The 17764-nt window shown below is 50.4% G+C and overlaps 1 protein-coding gene across 2 annotated transcripts in view; it reads right to left on the minus strand.

The window, feature by feature from the left end:
- Positions 1–1532: 1532 nt before the first annotated feature.
- The window catches only part of SAG (S-antigen visual arrestin), a 30253-nt gene continuing 14021 nt past the window's right edge, over positions 1533–17764 (minus strand). Inside the window, exons 8-16 of one of the 2 annotated variants that reach the window (XM_058700858.1) lie at positions 17497–17632; positions 16385–16469; positions 13960–14032; positions 11661–11798; positions 8717–8794; positions 7094–7117; positions 5293–5348; positions 2164–2179; positions 1533–1771 (exon numbers count right to left, since the gene is read on the minus strand). In XM_058700858.1, the coding sequence (XP_058556841.1) occupies positions 1666–1771; positions 2164–2179; positions 5293–5348; positions 7094–7117; positions 8717–8794; positions 11661–11798; positions 13960–14032; positions 16385–16469; positions 17497–17632 (712 nt within the window). In that variant the 3' untranslated portion in view covers positions 1533–1665. The remainder of the gene's footprint in view (positions 1772–2163; positions 2180–5292; positions 5349–7093; positions 7118–8716; positions 8795–11660; positions 11799–13959; positions 14033–16384; positions 16470–17496; positions 17633–17764) is intronic. The other variant, XM_058700868.1, reaches the window with a different exon arrangement.

The raw sequence follows: 17764 nt of genomic DNA on the forward strand, positions 1-17764 counted from the left end.
AGCTGGCCTGTGGGCTTGGGTGGAAACAGAAGAGGGGCTCGGATCCCCAGAGTGGCCTGCTGCCCTGATCCTTCCTGAGTATCCTGAGAGGGGGCGTAGGCTGGCATGGGAACGTGCTCTTCTCTTCGAATCGGAGAAACGCTAAGGAGAAATTGTGTCTGACCCCGCAAACCCACAGGCCAAAGGCCCAGTCTTCTGCCTATTATTATTATTACTATTCCTTCTCCAGAAATGAATCCTCATCCCTGTCAATATCAGAATGGCTCAAACTTGACACATAAGTCCACACCCTCCTTTGTGTATATGGGAGCCTCCAGCCTAAATCCCAGTCCCCAGGACACAAGCCAGCCTGGAATCCTGCTGAACAAGCCCAGATGTGGGAGCCTTCGTGTGCATGGAACCCAGGCTGCTGTGCAGCCCTCTGCCACTGCTTGTGGTCCTGGAGACCCCACCCCACGTGTCTACCCCACCCCTGTCCCCTCCATTCACTCTCCTACCTTCTGTGAGGGGTAGACCTGTGCAGAGCTCTGCAAACCTCTTTGTTCCTACTCCCTTGAAACATGGACCAGAGCCTACACACCCCCCAAAGCCCCTCCATGGCCCTAGCGGCCCCCCAAGCTGGCAGATACCACGGGCCAGGAAGGGGACTCTGAAGGACACCACCAGGCACCACCTACAGCACCCTGGCTCTCCTTTAGCCCCCCTTCCTCCTTGACACAGAGCAGCCTGTCCCCCACCTAGTCTCAGGGAAGACACTCTGAGAAGTGCCCCCTTCCAGGACAAGCCATTCCTAGGGCTGGGTTCTGCCATCATCGGCTGCTGGGCATTGACCAGCCTGACCAAAGCTGGGCCAGCCAGATTCTCCGTCCCAGGACCTACACACTGGAACCAGAGACCCCGAGGCTGAGGGTACCTGGTGCCGGGCCACCACTACGGGAGAATGGCTGCCCAGAGGGCAGCCCGGGGAGCTGCTGATTCCTGCCCACCTCAGATTCTTCCTTTAATTCCATTCTCTGAGCCCCTCCAAGGTCCTTCCAGTGCACTCCCTGTTTTCCCTTAAACCAGCCAAATCTGATTTCATTGCTTGCTTTCAAGAGAGACTTAACCAACAACCCAGAGCTCAAACAGGGACTTGGAGCAAAAGTTAAGCGAGTGATGAAGAGTGTTTTGGCCACATTTGTCCTCTGCTCTGTTCATCTCAGGAGGCTCTTGGGGGGCCGTGGAGCTAGGATTGGTCAGGTCATTAGAAACATTGCCTCCCCCCACCCCCCCACCCCCCCACCCCCCCGCCGCCTATATGTTTCCAGGGAAACTGTTTACCCCAGGCCCCCCGGAGAAAGCCCTGGACACACCAGGCTCCACCAGGTGAGCACACCACATCTGGGATGTCTTCCCACCTCGATGAGCCAGCGCTGAGCGGGTCGGGCTTCCTTTCTAGATCCCGCCCTCCCCCACCTGAGACGTGGGGACTCTGATGGCTGCAGCTTGCATGTGGGTGATGTCACCTGGGCCCCTCAACAAGCCAGCCTGAATCAGAGCAGAACAAACTTTATTTCTGTGAGTAGACCCACACTTCAGTATTTAGCATAACTAAAGGACTAACTGTGGAGCTCCCCTCATCAGGCTGTGAACTACCCCGTTTCCCCAGTGCCAAGGGCGACCTCTTCACTCATCCGCGGCCTCCCGGTCTTTCTTCCCTTCCTCAGTATCTCCCGAGTCTTTCAGATTTTGGCGAGCAAACTCCTCGAAAACCAAATTTTCATCCTGTAAACTACAATAAAGCAAAGAACGTTTCGATCATGGCATGCTCTTCGAAGCTTGCAATGAAATCCCAAGCAAAGCAAGATCTTTGTTCTTCCTTTTGCAACAGAGGAACTGATCAAGATTTTTCTAAATGATGGAGCAGGGCATCAAGCCATCCTCCTCACAGCTTTTCACATAAAATCTCTTAAACAAAAAAGAGACAATGAAGAAACCCACAAGGCAGACACACATACCCAGTATAACTGAGCACGCACACATGCCATAGTGCTAGGGAGCAAAAAGAAAACCAGGGCCTGAGGTGGTGTTGAGAGCATGGGGTGTGTACAAAAAGAACCCCAAAGGGGTTTGGACCCAAGGAGGGAGTCACAGAACACAGGGACACTCAGAGCAATGGCTCACCTGTCCTTTGCCGTAGCTGTAAGCATGGAATAAAGGAGAGAGAGAGAAATCTATCAGAATAAATTCTGTCTGACAGTTGCACCTGAAAAATTTCTTCCTTATTTTGGTGACTTTATAGTCAGAGGGATAAGAAGCCCAGATACGCGCATTTCACAACAACTGCACGTAATCCCCAACTCTCTGTCTTTTCCAGCTCCCGGAGCCCTTCTCCCTGCACATTCGAACCACGGCCTCCTTTACAGAGTGTCTGCCCTCACCTCCTCCACCCTCACCTCTAGGATGCTTTCTCCCTTCCTGTCCTTTGGACTGCATCTAGAGCAGAGTCCCAGGTGCTGTAAGGACCCGCTCGCCAGGCCCGGCTCACACCTTCTCCTCCGGCTCGCAACAGGGGTGTCCTGGGACTGGATGTCTAACCAGCACCTCCCGTGGTTGGGGTATTTGGGGTACGCGCTCAAGCTTGGGAACCACGCCCGGGCCCCTCAGGGTCTGATTTCTCTGTGAACAGGTTAATCATGTTGTTGTTGTCATTGAGTTATGTTTTCAGGTACGTTTTGCAGCCCGTGATTGACTGCTACTCATTTGAATGGTCCTTTGCTCTTTATTTGCTCCTTTCGCTTTCTGCCCACTTAGTAAGGCGCTGTCGTAACCCTCAGTGGTGAATCAGCAAGAATTAAGTGAAGTGAACAACTCCAGAGGATTTTTCTGAGAGCCCAGGAGTGATGGAGAGTCACTGCTCTGGTCTCTCAAGCACTGGGAGGGAAGTGTCTATGTGGGCTGCTGACCACAGGAAACCAACAGAGAGGTCCCTGGGCAAGAACCATCCTGGGCCCCCACGGTGCTAGCATGATTATACTAACTGGGACCATCAGCCTTAAAGAGAATCAAATCAACCCCTGCCTTCCATGTGGATGCTCTTGACATGGAATAATAAGAACTTGGTAGCATTTCCGTAGTGTGTATTAGGTACAAATCACTTGGCCCCTGGTCCTGGCAAGGCTTCTTAGCTATAAGTTACACCTTTCCTGCTCAGTCTACCTGTCTAACTCAGAGCCAGGAACTAGACAGGTAAGATGTGTGCACTCCTGTGAATGAAACATCTGTGACTCAAATCAGAATCCAGACTGCAAAGTCAGAATTTTGAGGCCATGGCGTGATTTGTCCTTTCCCCCTGAAATCTCACAGCATAAAAGATCATTGTGTAGTCTTGATGTTGTGATATGTTCAAAGGGAGGGCCCCAATGACTGAAACACGAAAATGTCATACCCAAAAAAGGAAGAGCCCCATTTTCCCCCAAGTGAAGTTGAAAAGTCTGTTCACAGCTTTAGAAAACATTCTGGCATAAATGGTGACATCCCCTCAGGTCATAGTTTTAAAATATTCTTTTTAAATGTCCTCGGAAGGGACCGGAATGCATCTCAATCTCACAGAGTTAAAAAATAGTATCTGGGGGCACCTGGGTGGCTCAGTCGGTTAAGCGGCCGACTTCAGCTCAGGTCATGATCTCATGTTCCGTGAGTTCGAGCCCCGCGTCAGACTCTGTGCTAACAGCTCAGAGCCTGGAGCCTGTTTCAGATTCTGTGTCTCCCTCTCTCTGACCCTCCCCCGTTCATGCTCTGTCTCCCTCTGTCTCAAAAATAAATAAAAACGTTAAAAAAAAAAATTTTTTTTTTAAAAAATAGTATCTGAATGATGCCAGCATATAGGAATAAGAAAAATGTGGCCAGACTACTTTTCCCCCAAAGTACATTGACTATTTGAATCCAAAACATTTGGAAAAAAATACCTTGAGACAAAGTATTTTTGAGACCAACCCAAAATGAGTACGGGGGTGGGGCTCATTCTAATGTCTAAATGCCATTTCATGATCAATATTTAAAAACCTAGAAAGTGTAAGAAAAATAAATCTTCCTTGTTTATACCACTTTTGTTTGTTTGTTTGTTTAGTAATTTCTACACCCAGCGTGGTGTGTGAACTCACATCCCCAAGATCATGAGTCGTACGCTCTACCGAATGAGCCAGCCAGGCGGCCCTGTTTATAACACTTTTACTTAAAATATTCTTTGTTGCTCTAACTAGGGAGGGTGCTCATTCACCCAAGTCTATTTTCCTTTCCTGCCAACTCAGCCACCTTAACGTTAACACAGTGGAGAATTTTCCCCCAGAATTTCTGAGCTCGCGCCTGTGTGCTGTTTGCTGCTCCATTTACTTCCTTTAAAAGAGCCGTGTTGAGATCTAATTCCTATACCACACAATTGACCGACTTACATGCACACTCCAGTGGTTTTTAGTATATTCACAGAGTCGTACAACCCTGGCTTCGTTTTCTTCAGACAGCCATACAAGAGCCAACAGATTTGCAATTCAAAGGAGAGCCAAGGTGTCAGGAACTCGGCCTGACACTCTTTTCTAGTATTTTCAGTGCTCTCACGATAATCCTGTCAAAAATCACTGTCCAAAATACTTGTCAGGCATCTTAAATGCCTGTTAACATTTTCCCATGAAATGCAAAAGTCTCAGCCTCTTAAATGCATTTTTTGCCTACATTTTCTTTCAATCTCAATCAGGTTCTATTCCCACTTGAGCTTCTGCTTTTAAATCATTCCTGATCAGGGCGCCTGAGTGGCTCAGTTGGTTAAGCATCCGACTTCAGCTCACGATCTCATGGTTTGTGGGTTCAAGCCCTACATCGGGCTCTGTGCTGACAGCTCAGAGCCTGAAACCTGCTTCAGATTCTGTGTCTGGCTCTCTCTCTGTCCCTTCCCTGCTCGTGCTCTGTCTCTGTCTCTCAACAATAAATAAATGTTAACAAAATAATAATAATAATAATAATAATAATAATAAAAATAAATCATTCCTGACCCAACCCAACAAGAGAGCCCATGTCCAAGAGGAGGGATGCCCTGTCCTCCGCGTTCTAACTGAAGGTAGACAGGCCATGGCTCATGGCTGAGGGGATAAATCCTCCCCTGTGGGCTGGCCCGGGGCACCTTGAGGATGGCAAACCATCACCTGTTGTACCTACGCCCAGAGACACCCAGAGACTCGATCAGGAATGACTACCAATGGATAAATAAGAAATCTGCAAACAGTAAACGGTTAGAGAAAACCACGACAACGTGTGACTGACCTGGGTCCTCGGGCCGGGGGTGCATGAGGCGGAAAGGCACCTCAGAGGCCACTTCACTAGAAAAAAAGAATGCAGATAGGTGAGAACACGTGCACTATTACAAGTCACGCGGAGAAGAGCTGTGGCTGCAGAGATTCCCAGCTGGCAGAGGATTCAGCGTGATTCGAAACAAAACAAACCAGAAATCAGGAAGTGGTCAAGTAGGAATCTTAAATGTATTCCCTGGAATGTGGTCCAGAAAGTTCACTTAGGCCTGGCAGAGACAGCTAGGATTTGTAGGCTCCCCATCCCTCCTGGTTTCTAGTTTCAGTGACATGATGTCGTGGGGAGAGGAGAGGTGAAATCCTGGAGAAAGGATGGTTTTGGAAAAAATCTGGCAAAACCGTACACGACTTTTTAAATGTTAACTCCACATTAACAGTCACATAGTCGCTTGCTAGAGAGAACAGAGATGAGCAGGGCCCTCCAAATTCCAGAAGCTGAAAGGCTTCGGGAAGACTTGGAATGTATACAAAAAGAAGGGAGGAAAGGAGTCAGGAAGGAGAACAGAAGGGAAATCTGGACCAAGGAAGAATGGAAAGGAAAGGGTGACAAAAAACAAGGGCCTCTCCTTGCTTCACCCAGGACCCACGGCCTCCCCCTGCCAGCTTCCATCAAAGCCCATCTGTCGTCAGTCCCCAGTACAGGTGAGGTCTGGGAGGAAAGATGTACCCTGGGTCCCGTGCGAGGGATGGAGATGGTAAGGGTCTGAGGGAAGGACTATGGAAGGTCAGTGACTGCCTCAAACATCCCTTACCCTGCCTCTGTGGACACGATTTATAAAAGGTAGCCGTTACCATTCACAACACCCGGAAGGCGGAAACCGCCCAAATGTCCGCCCGCTGACGAACAGATGAACAAAACGTGGTCCACCCACACAGTGGAATATTGCTCAGCCACAAAACGAACGAAACACTGACACGGGCCACCTCACGGATGAACGGCGAAACCATGACGCTCAGCGACAGGAGCCAGCCACAGAGGGACGAATACCGTCTGATTCCGTTCAGGAAATACCCAGAGTAGGCGAGTCCATAGAGGGAGGAAGATTGGGGGTGGCCAGGGACCAGGAAAAGGGGGAAAGGGGAGAGCCCACTTAACAGGTCTGGGGTTTCCTTTTCGGGCGGTAAAAATATGAAGGAGACAGATAGGGGTAGCCATGGCACAACATTCTGAAGGTCCTCGATGCCACGGAATTGTACATTTTAAAATGGGTAAAATGAGGGGTGCCTGGGGGGCTTGGTCGGTTAAGCATCCCACTTTGGCTCAGGTGGTGATCTTCCAGGCCGTGAGGTCAGGTCCCACATGGGGCTGTGATTCTGCTTGGGATTCTGGGTCTCTCCGCCTTTCTCTCTCTGCCCCTCCCCCCCTCAAAAATGAACATTAAAAAATAAATGCCTAAGTAAATAAATAAATAATAAAATAAAACCAAATGGTTAAAATGGTCAGCTTTGTGTTACACACAGACACACAGACACAAAGGCAGTGGCCTGGAGCACGCCAGCTCTCTGAGTGTGTGTGTAGCTATGTGTCCCTGCCCAGGGGAGGCCCGGCTTGCAGTCTCGGGGGGAAATATCCCCAGCCTCACACCGACGAGGCAAGGTTCACATGATGCATCCTAAAGGCAAGTGGGCATCATTTCATAACACCTCTGAGCATAACTGCCAATAAACCGGATTTCACTGCTACTGTTTTGAACCTCAGATTTGGTCCCCTGCGATATCCTGGGAATCGGGCAGGGAAGGAAGGTGACGAGGCTTACCTGGAGGTCAGCTCTCCAAGAAGGCTAGAAAACACAAAAGCAAACAGGGCTGGTGACTGTCCCAATGGTAACGTGACCTTATTTCCCATTATTCAGCGGTGGACCTGTCCCAGGCACGCTCCTCACTCACAACCTACCTGTAGGTTAGGGATCGTGCGTCCCTGTAACAGGCAACTCAACTAATCCTCTCTACTTGTGTTTTCATCTCTTTCTCAGGCGGATTAGCGAAAAAGAGGAATCACTTGGGTCCAAGCCCTGATGTTCGAGAATAAACCACAAAGGTCATTGCGAAATACCTGTTATTCACTTATCTTGACTGCTAAAAGAAACTCTGTTGAATGCTTTCGATCCTCTCAGAGAAAATCAAAGAAAATGCTACACACTTTGAAAAACACTACACATATGGACACCGTAGTAACAAAATTTGTGAAATCAACCCATGCTCTATTTTGTTGTCCAAAGCAACGTTTGGGCAGCTCTTTATCGACTTAGATTTATGGAAAATATGCCCGGACTTGCCTTTGATGGCAAGCGAAAGGTGATGGCAAGGTGAAAGGCCAGAGCCTTTGGCAATAGATTTTGAAAGGAAAAGGAGAATTCAAAGTTTTTCCTTTTGATGAGATTTTTTAAATAGAAGTTCATCTCATTAAAAAAAAGGGAGGGGGGAGGGTGCTGCCTGGGTGGCTCAGTAGGTCGAGCGTCTGACTCTAGATTTCAGCTCAGGTCATGATCTCGCGGTTCGTGAGTTCGAGTCCTGAATAGGCTCCACACCTGCTTGGGATTCTCTCTCTCTGTCTCTCTCTGCCCCTCCCTAGCTCTCTCTCTCTCTCTCTAAGTAAATAAAAAATGTTTAACGTGTATTTATTATTTTTGAGAGACAGAGAGAGAGAGAAAGAGTGCGAGCAGGGGGAAAGGCAGAGAGAGAGGGAGACACAGAATCCGAAGAAGACTCCAGGCTCTGAGCTGTCAGCACACAGCCCGATGCGGGGCTCGAACTCATGAACCGTGAGATCATGATCTGAGCTGAAGTCAGATGTGTAACTGACTGAACCACCCAGGCGCCCCCTCAAAGTAAATTAATTAAAAATAAATAAATAAAATTTAAATTTAAAAAAAAAAAAAAAAGGAAAATCAGTTCTCCAGAAATCTGAGGTATCTGTGCTCTCATTATGAGAAGGAGACTCCCAAATCCTATGATTACATGCTGGGGAGGAAGGAAAGGTGTTCCCATTATGGATGGTTGCCTCCTGAGAGGCAGGCATGAAGATCTGCCCGGAGTGTGTCTGCAGTGGCCATTCCCTCCTGCAGGGCAACATAGTGCTAAACTTATTTCCCTTTTTTGCATATCAACTTCCACCGCGTGAGCATTCCACGCTCACTTTTGCCAAGCAGTACTAACAGGGCACATCCTTCGTAGTTCGCTTTTCTACTTTTTTCCACGTGCTGTCATATCAGACAGAATTGACAGCCAGACGGGTAGGATCTGTCCAAACCTCTACTTGGTCAGCAATTGAATCTGCAAACCTTTCTTACTTTCTGGCCCCTAATCAATCATTCAAGGAAGGGTCAGTTCAGACCGGGAAAGGCCACGACAGCAGACAGCGTTGCATCTTGGACACTCACCCTGACACCGTGAGCTTCACCTTGATGTGGTAAGACACCAGGATGCCCAGGACAGTCCGGTCTATGCCCTCCTTCAGTCTGCTCAAACAGAAGGGAAAAGGGGAAGGATGTAGTGCAGCAGCAGAAAGCAAGAGCCGGATGGATGAACAAAGCCCTCACCTCCATACAAGCCTATTATAAGGGGGGCATCTTCGCAAGGAACCGGTGAACTCAATCAAGCTGTCAAAGTCCTAGAACTTTCCTTACTCAGGGAAGGGGATTCCTTTCCTGCATTGTAGCCTGGCATTCTCCCCCTGGACGTTCAGAGGCCACAGTGTGCTTCCTGGTTCTCCCTGCTCTGTCCCCACTGATGCTCATCCACCGGCTTATCAGCCAGAAACCCCTGTTCTCCTCAGCTCCTCCCTCTGCCCCACCTGCCATCTACTGAGTCCCTCCCTGGGCCAACCAACGAGTCCCTCATTGACCTTTCCTGCCTATATTATCTCAGTAACTTACCTCCCACAGGCCAGGCTCCTTCCCTGAGCTCTCAGCCACCCTGCAGCCAGAGAGCTCTCCCGGGGTCAAGTCCCAGCATGGCCTGGGAGGCAGTCTGGGGGCTGGCCTTGCCTGCTTTTGCCACCTCAGGCCCTGCTATGCCTCAGCGTCTCCCATGTGCCCACCTTGCCAAACATAATGCCTTCCTCCTCTGCTCTCTAAGATCTCAAGTTGAAGTTGAGCCTCCTTTGTGAAGGCTTCCTGGACACCCACCAAGCAGCTTGGGTCTCTCTCCTTTGTGCTCTGGCCCTGTGTCCCCAGCACCCAGCACCGTGTTGAAGCAATATCGAGTGAACGCGGTGCGTGGGGCCATCACGTGTGCCCCAGAGACAGTGCCGTCTAACTTTCCTCAACGGAAACTCCATTCCAGGTTCTACTATCAGGTGCTGAGCTCCTGCTGTCTGATAGGCACCGTGCTGGGCATCGGCAACACAGATTATCGTCTCATTGGTCTGATGTGGGGACATTAAGTATTCCCGGATGCCCAGTCACAGGAGTTATGGTCTGAAAAACATCATGACATGCTAACTGGAACAGTGTGAATGACAATAGATAACGTGGCCAAGAAAGCTGAAGGCTTGAGGCAGAACGCAGGGGGAATGGTTGTGCTGACAGGTGTGAGAAGGGTCTGAGAGAGTGCAGGGCACGTTCTGGGCCCAAAGACCCCAGCCCAGGGATCCATCTCACGTGATGGGATGCACCTTGGACGTTGCTCCCAGAGCCGTGATGCCCCCTGAAGACTCCATCGGCTCATTAGTGCCTGGAGCTCCTTGTGGAGGGCAAATGCCTTTGTCTGGAACCGTGGATGTGGTCACTCAATAGAGAGAGGTTGCCACCAAAGGGGGCAAAAAGGGATACAAGCCTGAGACCCTACCCCGTTGCCAGGACTGACTCTCTGACTTGTACTGAATGGGGTCAAATAGCTGGGGAAGAGAATGTGCTTCGTCTCATGCCTGAGAATATCCTGCAGACTCTCTCCCCTGCCATTTTCCTTGAATGCGTTAGGCTGTCTGCTTCCCCCTAGTCTATCTCCATCTCTGTGTCTGTCTCTTCCTGTCTCTGTCTGTCTGTCTGTCTGTCTATCTGTCTCTCTCTCTCTCTCTCTTTCTCTCTCTCTCACACACACACACACACACACACAGAGAGAGAGAGATTGGTTAATCTGGGTTCTGCTGTGGTTGTTGCTTTCCAGAGCCCTGGAAGACAGCCCTGAAGGTGGGGGTAAGTAAAGGACGCAGGTTTAGGGGTGGACTTTGCTGTGTCATCAACTGACCAGGTGACCTTAGTCAAGCTGCTCCCTTCTGGCTGAACTTCAATTTCCTTATTCAAAAAATGAGTATAAACTCACCTTCCACACAAAAGTGTGGACGACTTACATGTTTGTGAAATAGCCCGTGAACCCTAAAACATTTTCACAAAGGCGGCGTGCCATTGCTGATGTGGTGATCACACACCCTGGAATAAGTTGACCTAGCGTCAGTCTCCTAGACCTTCACCAAAGCGCCTGAGAACCCAACATACCAACTCGGCAAAGTACCCTCAGAAAATCCTTTGACTCCTGTGATGCTGCTTTCTGCCAAATGTCTGCTGACCCCACTGTTGTCTCAGAGAACGTGCGCTACTGAGCTATGGGGTCATGGAGGTCAAACAGGCGATCCTCTGCCCGACGGCATCACCTTGGAGGTGGCCTGCTGGGGCCATGGAGGGAGCCCCAGCGTGCCACACGGGGGATGGCAGCCAGTGGGCCTTGAGCCTCGGCCGCGGCTCCGCCCAAACACTCAGGGCTCCCCAACAGACATGCTCTGGGAGTGGAAGCCTCCAAAGATGGCCAGAAGTGGCAGTGGAGAGTTGACCTTGAAGCTTCACTCTTGGTTTTGCTAGATCCGCTGGCTGAATGCAGCCAGCTGTTCTTTGAGTTGGGGTCAGCAGATCAGTGAACTTCATTTAAATTTAATTGACATCTGTAGCTACCAGCACTTCCTGTTCTTTACCTTTCCTGGTAGAAATGAATAAATGACATTTCCGTCATTCGTGCAGCCAACTGCATTACGAAGTTTATTATATGCAGAGGGCGCCACACTAGCGAGTGATACTTTTACAAGGGAACGGCTGACATTTCTGGAACACTCACTGCATCCCAAGCACCACACTGTCCATGGATTATCTCCCATAATCATCCTAAACTTCTCCAGGAGGAAAGGCAGCACCCCCCACTGCAAAGACAGGAAAACTGAGGTTCTCAGCTCACGTAATCTGCCCAGGGTGGCCCAGACTGGACGCAGTGGAGCTGGACAGCCATCATGCCACACGTGGGCCCGTGAGACCACGGGGTGAGATGAGGAGGGAGGCAGACGGGCACCACCCCTGCACTGAGTCCCAGGGGCCCGTCTCCTGAGCTACAAGGACTCACATGGTGCTGGATGCCAGGTTCGTGTCCTCGTGCTTGATCTTCCCATCCAGGGCGATCCCCCTTCTCTCACGGTTGCTGGCCAGCAAGGGCAACAGTGTCAGTCTCGTGGTCAGAGTGCTGTTTGGTAGCACTTTCTCTCTGCAGGAAGAAAGACAGGATATTTGGCCAACTGTTCTTATGGTCATGAAGCAACCATCGGATCCAAGTTCCCTGCAACCCACAGGGAAGACGGTTCAGGTATCTGAGCACTTGCTTTACAACAAGCATTATGGCAGCTCAAAATGGGCTAGCAGTTGGGGCGCCTGGGTGGCTCAGTCGGCTAAGCGTCCGACTTCGGCTCAGGTCGTGATCTCACGGTCCCTGAGTTCGAGCCCACGTCGGGCTCTGTGCTGACAGCTGAGAGCCTGGAGCCTGCTTCGGATTCTGTGTCTCCCTCTCACTGCCCCTTCCCTGCTTGTGCTCTGTCTCTCTCTCTCTCTCAAAAATAAATAAACATTAAAAAAAAAAAAAAAAGGCCGCCAGCAACATTAGGACATTCCTTCCTCATCCTGTTCTGAGTCACTGAATTTCTGGAGTATTTTGTGGGGTTAAATGAGACTGACTAGCACAAGGTTCAGGGACCACACCAGGAGGTGTGGCACGTGTCCAGGGGAATGGATCGCTGAGGAGGGCGCAGTGCGGCCCTCTGTGAGCCTCGCAGACTGGACTGGTTTGGATTCAAGGCACACGTGCTCTGTCTCTCCCAGAGCTTCCCTGTCACTGGCCGGGTGGTGAGTTTCTCAGCATCTGACAGACACAGGGAGCCCATGACAAACCGTGGGTCTGCAGGTCGGGGATGGAGCTGGGGACACAGCAGCAAGGGGTCTGGAGCATCCCTGGCTCATGGAGAGAGAATGTGGAACTGAGGCTGCAGGGCTGGCTCTGCCATTCACCCGCATGGCGCACACCAGGCCTATGCCCAAGAGCGGTCACGCGGCCGCAGGGCCCGGCCAGCCCGCAGCCTGTGTCAGTGCTCCTGGCACACCCTCCATCCTTGTACCCAGCCAGGAGAAGGCAGAGAGGGGCCCCGAAAACACATCCCAGGAGTCGGCCCCCAGGGTCCTGGGTGCCCCAGGGTTCAGGGACAGTGACTCAGGCTCTACAGCCTTCTGAGTGGCTTCTAGTCAGAGACCCGTGGGCACCATCCGGCCCAGGTTTTTCAGTCTCCCTGCCTCCCACCCTTGGTGGGGGGGAGGGGGGGGGGCCTAGAATGATGGCCAGTTTCCTGGGAATCATTTGCTCCAAAATGCACCGAATTGCTGAGAAGAAGACCAGATAATGGGCTCTCTGAGAGAAAAACTCGGCCAGGGGCCATTTTCTCCTCTCATCATTGAGCATGTGCCAAAGGTGAGCCCGGGAGACTCCGGGACACGAGGATGTACGAGGCCGCACCTGCAAGGGAGAACAGGCCCCACCAGCCCAGCACCAAGGGAGCAGCTGGTGACTTACAGCTCTTTCCTCCTCCCTCCCCTCTGGATCTATATTTAAACCTGAGGCCAGATCTGCTTTGAGTAATAGTTTATTCCAAAGTTGTCTTTTAAACTTGACGTCATGTTCTCTTGCTGAATCAGTCTGTCTTTCCTCACCAGTCCCCTTCCTGTAACTCTGGTAATATTTTTTGCATACAACGGTGCTTAGACACACCAGCAAGACAAAGAGGAACAGACCCACCCAAGCGACACGCTCTGGGGGAGGCGTCACCCCAGTGGCCTGTGTGGGAATGAAAAGCGGGGAGCAAAACCGGGCAGGTCTCTCGCTCCAGTGTGAAGACGCCATCACAGGATTCTCATCTGTTTCTGATTCTAATGAAGGGAGAGAAATGATTCACGATGCCGGGCTCAGAACTGATCTATCATTGGAACCGGCTGTCACTGGTACCACATTTTCAAATTGAGTTGAAGATCAAAACACAGAGAACCCTCGCTTGAGCTGAGAGATCATTTGCTTATCTGCTCTGGGGGCAGAAATAGGATCCAAATTCCTACCAACGTATTCCAAGGATCAACAGAAAGTCCCACCTCTTCCCACTTGGACATTTGGATCTTTATTCTTCTCCTTTCCATCATCCCTTGTGAGTGAGATCTCGCAGAACTCTTGTGAGTGAGAATGGAACTGACATGCTAACTTTCTTTGCAGCCCTTGAAGTGAGACAAAAGGAAGGAAGCGAAGCATCCTACTTCCCTCTTCAGCGTGAATGAAAGGGGAACTTGACAAAGAAGCCTGAGCTGTCCAGGAAGTAGAAACCCAACAAGCGACTCACTGTGTTTCCTCCTCGGCAACCGGCTTGGTGTAATAATCACTCGAGTAGAGAACCACGTTGGCCACTTGTTCCACTGCAAAGGAGGGACAGGGATGGTGATTCGACGTGGGGTCCTCCGCACATGTGCATGGAGCCTGCAGGGGACACGGTTGGTTTCCCTCTCCAGTGACTCTTGGACTGTACTTCTCAGGCTCGGCTTTAAGGCTGAGGTTTCTGGGTTCTGTGCTCAGGACACTTCTGTTCACCGATCACCTGCTCTGTGGCAGCTCCCAGCCATGGGCCAGCCTCCTTCAAATGGCACCTCTTGGGAGACCCCTCTCTGCAGAGCCCACAGCATACCCCTGGGTATCCTTCCAAGTGTTCTGGAACTCACCAATTGCTCTGTCTCCAAACCCACCTTTTTCCAACACTATCTTATTTAATGAGTGCCTCCTTCTAGTTGTTCAAGCTAGAAACCACCTGCCGGCAGCATAAGACTGACAGGAAGGTAGGCTCCGGAGCCAGACTACTTGGGCTCAAATCCCAGCTTAGCCATGAGCCGCAGGGTGAGTTACTTAGCTCGTCTAAGCCTCAATTTCCCCATCAGCAAAATGGGGGAGATAATTGTATCTAACTTACATGGTTGTTGTGATGATCAAAAAGATAATTTTTAATCTCTGTTAAAACCAAATTTGAGGATTAAAAGAAACAATTTGCGTGAAGCACTCAGCACAGTACCCAGCATATAAAAAGGTACTAAAGGGGACCCCCGGTGGCTCAGTTGGTTAAGCGTCTGGCTCTTGATTTGGGCTCAGGTCATGATCTCACAGTTTGTGAGACTGAGCCCTGCATCGGGCTCTTCGCTGACAGCGGACAGCCTGCTTCGGATTCTGTCTCTCCCTCTCTCTCTCTCTGCCACTGTCCTGCTCTCTCTCTCAAAATAAAAAAATTAAAAAAAAAAAACACATGAAAAAAATTTTTTAAAGCTACTAACATCTTGCTTCAGAAAATTCAACCTTCTTTCAAAAATTAACGGCTTCGATGTTAGAATCCATAAAACTTTGAGAAACAATTTAAAATCAAAGTATCAAGTGATATAGGGCTGCCTGAGTGGCTCAGTCTGTTAAGCATCCAACTCGATTTCGGCTCACGTCATGATCTCACTGTTCATGAGTTCGAGGTCCGTGTCGGGCTCTGTACTGTTAGCGCAGAGCTTACTTGGGATTCTCTCTCTCCCCCCCCCCCACCTGTGCCCTCCCCCCACTCACACATGCTCTCTTTCTCTCTCAAAATAAATAAATAAACTTCAAAAATAAAAAATAAATTAAAAAAACAAAACAGAAAATAAAGGATCAAATGATACTTTCTCAATCCTGCTGCTTTGTGGAACACTATGTTAGATACTACACACAAAAGATGCTAAATAACTCCAGGTCCCACAAAGACTAAATGCAGACAAAATAACCCACATAAAACAAAGCTGTGAGCATTCATATTCGTATTGGGAAAACTCTATAATTCCTTAGTATGCATTCATCCAAACTCCTGAACCTCCTTATTGATGATAGACACACAAACACAGAGGAAAGTGGTGTATGTATGACACGAGCGATCAACCATCCTGATTTTCCTGGAACTCGCCCCATTTAGCATTGAAAATCCACACTCTGCGTCTAACTTAATCACTGGGGGTTTGAGTTAGCAGTGAGCTTACAGGTCACCCTCCCTGGCCATTCTGCTGTGTCTTTTTTACGTAGCCCCTGTAAGACCATGACATCAGACCATCCCCTGCACTTTGATGCCCTCTGAGCTGAAGAGGTGTGTAGAACAGCAGGCAGGAGGTGCCCTGCTGGTAGCATGAGGCCAGGCGTGGTCATCACCTCGTGGTGCTGCATCAGCAGCAGAGACGGTAGGGCTTTGCCGTTCACAAAGCACCTCCAGTGTGACCGGTCCCTGCAGCCTCATGAAATCCAGGCAGGTAGACCAGGAATCAGGGCCGTGGATGTCAGCTGGGATTCAGAGAGGACTCACACGGCTTGAGAGCACACAGCAGGCCTCTGGCTGTCAGTCTAGTGCTCTGCCCACTGCGCTGTGCGGTATCTACCAACAAAAATTCCTTCTGATCCGAGAGAGAAAACTCCATGCCTTCCCCGGAGATCTGGCAAGGGGCTCCTCCAGGAAGGCATGGCATGGAAAAATGGAAGATGGCCTGTCAGGGACATTGTTTCAAGACAAAAGACAGCCCTAAAGCAGACACAAGGTTTCAGGAGGTGATGCTGAAGGTCTCGCCTCCAGCAAGTCCCTGCTGTCCGTGACAATAGATAAACAGGCAGTTCCAAAAACCCAGGAAGTCCTTATCCAAGCAGAGGAGAGACCCTTGGGAAATAGGACCAGACTGAGAAGTTCTAGAAGACACTACCCTCCCGTTTTGAGAAGAGGGTCCTACCTAATGCTTTAATCTTCTTCACTGTCTTGTCTGTGTTGTTGGTCACAGTAATGGTCACAGTAATGGATTCCCCATGGAAATAGATCTGTAAAAGTCAGCAGACAAGTCAGAAAAAAGGAACAGAGGGTGGTGGTATCTTTAATCTCATGGCTTTTTCTAGGTTTATCTCAACCCTTTAACTAGTGTAAAAGTGACTGAGCTCCCACACTTTCAAGGAAGATAAAGTGACAGCAACATGTTTCCTTTGGTGATAGTCCAGAACACAGCCTGCCTTGCGTGTGGCATAAACTGAGGAAGACTATGGTGACCAACGTGGAGGGGAGCGAGGGTATTCCCGCCTGGAACACCCAGTGCAGAGGGTCTGAGGGTCACGGCAGAGGTGGCCGTGGGGGTCCTGAGCGGAATTATAAGGCCATTTTGGGGCAGGATGAGTGCAGTGACTGGGAATCACTGGGAGCCCAGTAGCCAAACTCCCGTCCGCAATGCTCCCCACATGATCTAGGCCCAGGTGGGCACACCCGGACATACATGCGCACACACGGGAATGCGCGTGCACACACACGCACACACACACACACACACATACCACGCAGTATGTTGAGCTTTTGCCCATGTGTGTGCCCAGCTCTTGGCAACCAGAGGACCAGAGATGGCCTTGGCTGGTGCTTCTTCGCCCTTTTCCACTGTGACATACTTGAGTGATGACATTCACGTGATTCAGCCACCCCTTCCTCATGATGTTGAAACTTAAATTTCCCAGGGGAAGTAAACCATTTGCAAAGCTGCACCCACTGGTGCTACACTGGTAAATGAGGCCCGTGGGGGCAGAGGGGGCGAAAAAGAGTCTGGGGCAGGGGGATGTGGAGACCACCACCCCTTTCCCGAGTTGGTCAGGACTGGCAGTATAGGGAAATGTGGCCAGCAGGACGCTATTCTAAGGGTCACCTCCACGAGCTCCAAATTATGAAAAATGCCAACTGCTCACAAATGCTGGTGCTTTAACTGTGCCTAGAAACAAGATCGCGTGCCACACACTCACAGCAGACGGGGGCCCGGGGCCTGTCCCCCAGGCCTGCTCCCACACGGGACACACCTCTTTGTCACCTGCTCACCTCTTTGTCAAGGGAGACCGCGAGGTGCAAGGGCTTGTCGGACATGAAGAACTGCCAGGCGGCCTCTGCTTGGGGCTGGGGGCCCATCTTCAGGGGCGCGTGCTGTACTTTGCGGATCAGTAAACGCACGGAGCTCCTGCGGATGAAGATTTGGGCTCAGGTCATGATTTCACAGGTTGTGAGTTCAAGCCCCGCGTCAGGCTCTCTGCTGACAGAGCTCTCCCTCTCTCTCTGCCCCTCTCCCACTCTCGCTTATGTGCGCTCTCTT

This window comes from Neofelis nebulosa, chromosome 2 (assembly GCF_028018385.1).
Source record: "Neofelis nebulosa isolate mNeoNeb1 chromosome 2, mNeoNeb1.pri, whole genome shotgun sequence".
Classification (NCBI taxonomy): Eukaryota; Metazoa; Chordata; class Mammalia; order Carnivora; family Felidae; genus Neofelis; species Neofelis nebulosa.